Source organism: Eimeria acervulina, genomic scaffold (genome assembly GCF_000499425.1).
Source record: "Eimeria acervulina Houghton genomic scaffold, Eah_scaff743, whole genome shotgun sequence".
Lineage (NCBI taxonomy): Eukaryota > Apicomplexa > Conoidasida > Eucoccidiorida > Eimeriidae > Eimeria > Eimeria acervulina.
In genome coordinates this window covers 7,501-15,884 of record NW_013547170.1, presented here as the reverse complement: position 1 = coordinate 15,884, position 8,384 = coordinate 7,501, and the positions used below count along the sequence as shown (strand labels likewise).

Here is an 8,384-nt window from a genome sequence, read left to right as displayed (position 1 = left end):
CGTCGGGTTCGTCTTCGAGTACAACGGTGAGTATAAACCCTAAACCCTCTTCATAAACCCTAAACCCTCGCGGTCGCTGTGCTGCCTGCGAGCTTAAACCCTCTCCCGTGCAGTGGCTAAACCCTAAACCCTAAACCCTAGTCTTCGCTGCAGCAGATTAGGGTTTGTTGCTTCATCACCACCGTTGAGCTTCCTGTTAAGTGTCTTTCAAGCTGATTCCTCTCTGCGTGCCCCAAGAAGTGTTTAGTGTTTAGGGTTTAGGGTTTAGGGTTTAGTGTTTAGGGTTTAGGGTTTAGGGTTTCTGAGTGGTGTTGGCGTGTATCTTTCTTCATCTCGTTCTCTTTGCTTCTTTCTTAGCTTTCTTTTATTTGAGGGTTTATGATTGTCAATATGTTTTATTAGGGCTTATTAATGTTTATTAGGGTTTATTAAGTTTCTCTAGGGTTTATTACGGTTTCATAGTGTTTATTAGGGTTTATTAGTGTTTATTAGGGCTTATTAAGGCATGTGAGGGTTAATGAGGGTTTATTAATGTTAATTAGGGTTTATTAGGGTTTATTAGTGTTTCCTAGTGTTTATTAGGGTTTCTTCGTGTCGATTAGGGTTTATTAGGGTTTAGGGTTTAGGGTTTATTAGTGTTTATTAGTGTTGCTTAGTGTAGATTAGGGTTTATGAGGGTTTCCAAGGGTCTATTAGAGCTTATTAGGGCTTAAAAGGGTTTCCTAGGGTTTACTGGGGTTTACGGTTTTAGGGTTTAGGGTTTATAAGACCAGCATAGCGCGGTATTGCGCAGAAGCAAATCAGAATGAGGGTTTATTAGGGTTTATTAGGGTTTCTTATGCTTCATTAGGGTTTATTAGGGTTTATTGGGGTTTCTTAGATTTTATTAGGGTTCATTAGGGTTTCTGATTGTTTATTAGGGTTTATTATGGTTGATTAGGGTTGATTAGGGCTGATTAGGGTTTAGGGTTTAGGGTTTAGGGTTTAGGGTTTAGGATTGATCTGCGTTCAGACGAACATAGCGCGGTATTACGCGGAAGTAAACGTGAATGAGGGTTTATTAGTGTTTTTAAAGGTTGATTAAAGTTTTTAAGGGTTGATTAGGGTTGATTAGGGTTAATCAGGGTTGATTAGGGTTGATTAGGGTTTAGGGTTTAGGGTTTAGGGTTTATGTTTGTTCAGACGAACATAGCGCGGTATTACGCGAAAGTGAATGTGAATAAGGGTTTATAAGTGTGTTTTAGTGTCTCATGAGGGTTTCTGATTGTTTTAAGGGTTGATTAGGGTTAATCAGGGTTGATTAGGGTTGATTAGGGTTGATTAGGGTTTAGGGTTTATGTTTGTTCAGACGAACATAGCGCGGTATTACGCGGAAGTGAACGTGAACCGTCCTCGTCAGTACTGGGACTATGAAAATTTTACGGTGGTCTGGAGTTCGCCTGATCGATACGAAGTAGTTAGGAAGCTCGGCAGAGGCAAGTACAGCGAAGTCTTCGAGGGTGTCTGTGTTGCTGTGCAGCAGCAGCAGCAGCAGCAGCAGCAGCAGCAGCAGGATAATAATAATAATAATAATAATAATAGTGTGCAGCAGCAGCAGCAGCAGCAACAGCAGCAGCAACAACAACAGGCTGCTGCTGCTGCTAGTGGTGGGGCTGGGGCTGGTGCTGCAGCACAAACAAATACAAATAATGCTGCTGCTGCTGCTGCTGCAGCAGGAACTGCTGCAGCAGACCCTAATCAGCAGCAGCAGAGAAGGAGCTTAGCTGTGGTAGGACAAAGATGTGTAGTTAAAGTGCTAAAACCTGTTAAAAAAAAGAAGATCAGAAGAGAGATTAAAATACTACAAAATTTATTTGGGGGCCCCAATATAATTAAACTCCTCGATGTTGTTAAAGACCCCTTAAGCCGCACTCCAGCCCTCGTACGTAAACCCTAAACCCTAAACCCTAAACCCTAAACCCTAAACCCTAATTTGAACCTTTATAATAATTCATCACCCTAATTGTAAACCCTAAACCCTAAACCCTCACTTGTAGATTTACAAAGACAAACCCTCATTTATACACTGCGTCAACATTCATGCAATCAACCGATGAGGTAGACGGAATTAGGGTTTAGGGTTTAGGGTTTAGGGTTTAGGGTTTAGGGTTTGTGGATGCAGATTTTTGAATATGTTAACAACGTCGACTTCAAAACCCTCTACCCAACACTTCAGGACTACGAAATCCGCTACTACATCTACCAGCTGCTCAGGGTAGGGTTTAGGGTTTAGGGTTTAGGGTTTATTAGGGCGTAGGGTTGGGGGTTCAGGGTTTAGGGTTTGATTCGCGGGGATGTCAAGCTGCCTCATTAAATGGTGTTGGTTGGTGTTGAGTTGCAACCAGAATTAGGGTTTAGGGTTTAGGGTTTAGGGTTTACAGCCTATCGGGGCCCAGGGATTGGGGCCTCGAGGGTTTAGGGTTTAGGTTCTAGGGTTTAGGGTTTGTTGCAGGCTTTGGATTACTGCCACAGCCAGGGAATAATGCATCGAGACGTGAAGCCCCACAACGTGATGATAGACCACGAAAAGAGGTGATAACCTCAAAACCCTAAACCCTAAACCCTGAAGAAGCCTTAACTTCTCTGGGGTGTACAGACACCGCAAACCCTCGCTTTGCTGTTTGCTGCAGGGAGTTGAGACTCATTGATTGGGGTCTGGCGGAGTTCTATCATCCCGGGCACGAGTACAACGTCCGCGTACGTTGCCGAGGGTTTAGGGTTTAGGGTTTAGGGTTAAGGGTTTAGGGTTTGATGTGGAGGGCTTCTTTGCAGCTGCAGGAAGGCATATCCTCTCCGTTGCCTCTTGCGCGTAGCGTGAGGGTTTGTTTGGGTTTAGGGGCCGTTAGTGGCGCTTCAGGGTTTAGGTTTTAGGGTTTAGGGTTTAGGGTTTAGGGTTTAGGGTTTAGGGTTTAGGGTGTAGGGTTTGTGAGCGCAGGTGGCGAGTCGGTACTACAAGGGGCCGGAGTTGTTAGTGGATTTGCAGGTGTACGATTACTCCCTCGACATGTGGAGTTTAGGATGCATGCTGGCAGGCATTGTGAGCGAGGGTTTAGGGTTTAGGGTTTAGGGTTTAGGGTTTAGGGTTTAGGGTTTAGGGTTTAGGGTTTGAGGTTTAGGGTTTAGGGTTTAGGGTTTAGGGTTTAGGGTTTAGGGTTTAGGGTTTAGGGTTTGGGAGGCGTGTTGGGGTATGGGGATAGGCTTCAGGGTATAGGGTTTAGCTTCCAGGGTCCGGGGCTTGGCCGGCGGGTGTAGGTTTTAGATTTTAGGGTTTAGGGCAAGGGGTTAGGGTTTAGGGTTTAGGGTTTAGGGTTTAGGGTTTGCGGTTCCAGATATTCAAGAAGGAGCCGTTTTTCTATGGCCACGACAACTACGACCAACTTGTGAAGATCGCCAGAGTCCTGGGTAGGGTTTAGGGTTTAGGGTTTAGGGTTTAGGGTTTAGGGTTTATTGCTTGTATGGAGTGCATGTTATTGTATTGGGTTGAACAGTAGAGGGTTTCGTTTATTTATTTGGTGTGTGATTAGGGTTTAGGGTTTAGGGTTAAGGGTTTATTCTAGGGTTTACTAGGGTTTATTGTCTCCTCGGGTTTAGGGTTTTCTTAGATTTAAGCTTTCCAAGTGTTTAGGGTTTAGGGTTTAGGGTAGTAGTGTTTGTATATATATATATATATATTATATATATATATATATATATATATATACCTACAAGCACTACCCTAAACCCTAAACCCTCATCCACATATATATATATATATATGTATATTGTATAATATATTATACATTATATATTATACATTATATATTACATATTATATATATAATATAATATATATATATCAAATATAATATATAATATATAATATATATATATTAAATACAATATATAATATATAATATATATAATATATATAAAATATGTATGTTTACAGGGACAGACGGTTTATACGCATATCTGGATAAGTACGATTTGAGCTTAGAGAAGAATTTTTTACAGATGATAGGGAAGCATACAAAGAAGCCGTGGACAAAGTTTATATCTTCTGAGAATCAGCACTTAGCTGTGCCGGAGGCAGTTGATTTAATTGATAAGATGCTGGTGTACGATCATCAGAAAAGAATACTGCCGAAAGATGCACTCAAACACCCTTACTTTCAACCCGTACTCGTATGTCCAAACCCTCCTAAACCCTAAACCCTAAACCCTAAACCCTTTTTTCCGAATCTAATCAACATGCAAAATCATATACTTATAACATACCACTACTTGCTTACACCTTATTCTCGTTTTTTTTAATGCTAAACCCTAAACCCTCACAACAAACCCTAAACCCTCGCAGTACACCGTAGACTTTTACAGTAATTTATGTAAACCCTTTTTTAATGAAGTAATGCTAGTGCTGCTCTCAGCCCGCAGCAGCAGTAAACCCTAAACCCTAGAAGTAATAAACCCTAAACCCTGTGCAGAGAAAGAGGTGTGGATTCTTTCTTCTATCTCCTCTCTTCATCAGTATCTAAACGCCTAAATGCCCTTGAGCTAGGGTTTAGGGTTTAGGGTTTAGGGTTTAGGGTTTAGGGTTTAGGGTTTGGCTTGTGCAGGAGGAGGAACAGAGGAACGCAGCAGCTGCGGCAGGCGAGGCGCCTCGAGTTTAAGTGTCAGCCCCCCATGAGCCTTAACCCGTTTAGGGTTTAGGGTTTAGGGTTTAGGGTTTGGCGGTTTCGGAGAGGGCTCGGAGGAGACAGCATAATGCATGCATGCATGCATGCGTGCATGCATGCATGCATGTACACCCCATGCATGCTCGTACACTCCATGCATGCATCCATGCATGCATGTACACCCCATGCATGCACTGCATACATGCGTGCATGCATGCATGCATTAACACCGCGTGCATGCATGCATGCATGCATGCACACCGCATGCACGGGTGTACATGCAGCGTTCCGTTGGGTAGCCTTGTTTGTGGGGTGTATATGTTTATAAAGAAGAAATTGACATTAATAAAATTAACTGTAGTAATTATAAACATATATATAAACATATATATATGTATATATATATATACATATATATAAACAAATATATATATACATGTATTTGTATATATATATACGTTTATATACATCAATATAACTAAAGACATCTACACATATAAATAATATGTAAATATATAAATATATAAATATATATATATATATATATATAATTGTGCATGACTATGGATTGATATATCTACATATATAAACAGATATATAGCAGCATAAAAGCATATATAACAAAATAAACTATATATATAATTATGCCTAACTATATCTTAATATATATACAGAGATATAGATATATAAATATATATATATATAAACATATAAATAAACATGTAAATGCGTTGCGCAAATAAATGTAAACATAATATATGTATATGTATATATATATATATATACACGAAGAGAGGATCGCGAGAGCACTAATAATAATAATAACATCATCAACAACAACAATAATAATAATAATATTATTATTATTATTGAAGAAGGCTCAGGGGAGTAATATAATATTATTACTATCATACTTTTATTATTATTATTTTGTTGAAACTTTTGTTTGTGTTTTTAGTCGACGGCAAGTCGATGCCATTTTCTGCGACATCTTCTGCATGCAAATATTAAAAATATATATATAAATGAAGTACATATATATATAAATATATATATATATATATATTTATATGTAGGAAGGCTGAGAAGGACAGATAAGAGGTAGAGACAGATGAAAATTCGGTCGTTGTCTTACCTTCTCTCTCTCCCTCTTCATTCTTCTACCTGTGCATCTCCACATATATAAATATATATATATATATACATAGATAGAGACGGATCTGCATATATATATATATATGAATGTGCTTGGGTACGTACATGTATATATATTTGTGTGTAGAGTTATTTAGGAGAATAAAGAAGTTAACTTTGCACTGATTTGCAATAAAAGGGCGGTGATTTCAATAATAAAAGAAGAAGAGTTTGGGTGTATCTGCAGCTGCGCATACACCGCAGCACGCCTTACGTCAAATTGACTGCAAAAACCGCAGAAAGAAGCGCTGAACTGAGCGATATAAACAACAAAATGATGAAAATAAATAAATAAATTAATTAATTAATTAATTTAATTAAATTAATCGAGTAAATAATTCATCTGTGAGACGCTCCGCATGCAGCAGGCGTGCCGCTCGCGGCCGCCAGCAATTTGTTGCATAATCTTTTTTTGTTTAGAAATATGATAAAATAATTAAATTTAATTATAATTTCAACATAAATATAATAATTAATATTTCTTTTTCTATATTTTTCCTCTTATTTTCTTAGAATTCATACACTTGCTGACAGCAGACCGCAACAGAAGCAGCCGCCTATACACCTGAACTCTAGCGTTCAGTGTTAATCTAACTTCTTCTTTTTTAGATAAATCAGGATAAAATAAAGTAGTTATTATGTCACAAGAACAAAAAGAAGGTGCCTATACACCTCAGCAGCAATACCAACCAGCGGCAGCAACAGCAGCAGCAGAAGCAACAGCAGCAACAGCAGCAGATTCACCTCCAGCCGGTCTAACCCCCCATGAGGCAGTAGCAGCACCAGTTGCTGCTGCTGCTGCACATACACCTCAGTTTGCATATGCTGAAAGGGTCTCTGTGGAGCCGCATTATGCTGTGCCTTGCAACCAGCAGCAGCTTGCTGCAGCAAGCTGCAGCAACAACAGCAGCAGCAGCAGCAACAACAGCAGCAACAGCGGCGACAGCAGAGTTACTCAAGCAGCAGCAGCGAATCCTTTCGGCGTATCTTTGATGCCCGCTGCGCACCTCCCTCCACAACCACCAGTGGTATGCTGCTGCTGCTGCTTCTGCTGCTGCTGCTGCTGCTGCTACCGCTACTGTTGCGTTAGCTGCTGTCGTTTGCTGCTGCAGCAACGGCAGCAATAACAACAGCAGCAGCAATAGGTACTTCTGCTGCTTCTGCGTTTCTTGGTTGATGCAGCCTCCTCCTCCTCCTCCAGGTCGCCCTTTTGCTGCTCCTGCAGCAGCAGCAGCAGCAGCAGCAGCAGCAAGTGCTGCAGCGGGTGCTTCAGCAGCAAGTGAAAGAGAGAGCGACATGGAGTTTATTATTTCTCTCATCAGCGCAAAAGAGACAGACAGAGCAGCAAACCTTCTACTCGAAAAACTGCAGGCAGGCAACAGCTGCTGCTGCTGCTGCTGCTGCTGCTGCTGCTGCTGCCGTGCTGCTGCTGCGCTGATGCTACTTTTGCTTCTTTTGCTTCTGCCGGTGCTGCTGAGCTGCTGATGCTTCTGCTGTTGCAGCAGCTGCTGCTGTTGCGTGTTCTCCTACTGCTGTTGTTGTTGCTGCTGCTGTTGTTGCTGCTGCTGCTGTTATTGCTGCTGCCGGTGCGGTTACGTATGTGTTGCTACTGCTCTTATAGCTGTCGCCTAGATGCTTCTTTTAGGGTTTAGGGTTTAGGGTTTAGGGTTTTGTTTGTCTTCAGTCTTCTACCAATCTGCCTCCTCGGGTGTATCTCCAGCTGCGAACTTTGCGTCTTTTTTGTCTCCTGCGTTTATCCGTAAACCCTAAACCCTAAACCCTAAACCCTAAACCCTTGTGGTTTGCGTTGTTTGTTGGGGTGTATAGACACCTTGGGGGGGTTTGTGCTGCAGAATTTTGCTGCTGCTGCTGAGGAAGCAGCAGCAGTAGGAAGCTTATCTGCACCTTGCTGGGACTATGAACAATACCCCCATCTCTACCCTGGAAAGAGGCAAGCCGAGGGTTTAGGGTTTAGGGTTTAGGGTTTAGGGTTTAGGGTTTGGGACTTCAGGGCTGCAGTTGCCCTGCCGGCTCGCGGGGTGCATTCTAGGGTTTAGGGTTTAGAGGGGAAGGTTTAGGGTTTAGGGTTTGAGGGTTTAAACCCCAATTCAGGGTTTAGAGGGGCGGATGCACGCACCAGTTTAGCATATATCTTTTCATCTAGGGTTTAGGGTTTAGGGTTTAGGGTTTAGGGTTTAGGGTTTAGGGTTTGTGTGTTATAGAGGCAGCATGGTGCCGTTTAGTGCTCGCATTTTGTTTGCGGTCGCCCCACACTTCTGTGGAAGTTCTATCGATAGCGTATCCGCCTTATCTTTGCTGCTGCAGCACTGCAAGCAGCAGCTGCAAGCAGCAGCAGCAGCAGCAGCAGCAGCAGCAACAGCAGCAACAGCAGCAGCAAACGACTCTTGCAACCACCTCCATAGGCTGTGGAGGGCCCGCCTTATTCGAACTGCTTTCCTCCTAGCTGTCGTATTGACAGCAGCAAACTACCCAGAG

General features: G+C 42.0%; 2 protein-coding genes across 2 annotated transcripts in view; both read left to right on the top strand.

The window, feature by feature from the left end:
- Window positions 1-1,012: 1,012 nt before the first annotated feature.
- On the top strand, window positions 1,013-4,688 carry EAH_00047910 (CMGC kinase, CK2 family, putative; the record flags this gene model as incomplete). Its single annotated transcript, XM_013391435.1, has 10 exons — window positions 1,013-1,039; window positions 1,183-1,215; window positions 1,349-1,921; window positions 2,162-2,254; window positions 2,492-2,571; window positions 2,670-2,736; window positions 2,975-3,076; window positions 3,369-3,441; window positions 3,968-4,203; window positions 4,635-4,688. Coding segments are annotated over 10 exons (1,338 nt in total), but the record flags the coding sequence as incomplete, so codon positions are not given.
- A 1,838-nt stretch (window positions 4,689-6,526) lies between these two features.
- The window catches only part of EAH_00047900 (hypothetical protein, conserved), a gene marked incomplete at both ends in the record, with an annotated part of 3,894 nt that continues 2,036 nt past the window's right edge, over window positions 6,527-8,384 (top strand). Inside the window, 5 exons of the mRNA XM_013391434.1 lie at window positions 6,527-6,916; window positions 7,071-7,167; window positions 7,573-7,647; window positions 7,900-7,927; window positions 8,111-8,384. Of these exons, the coding sequence (XP_013246888.1) occupies window positions 6,527-6,916; window positions 7,071-7,167; window positions 7,573-7,647; window positions 7,900-7,927; window positions 8,111-8,384 (864 nt within the window). The remainder of the gene's footprint in view (window positions 6,917-7,070; window positions 7,168-7,572; window positions 7,648-7,899; window positions 7,928-8,110) is intronic.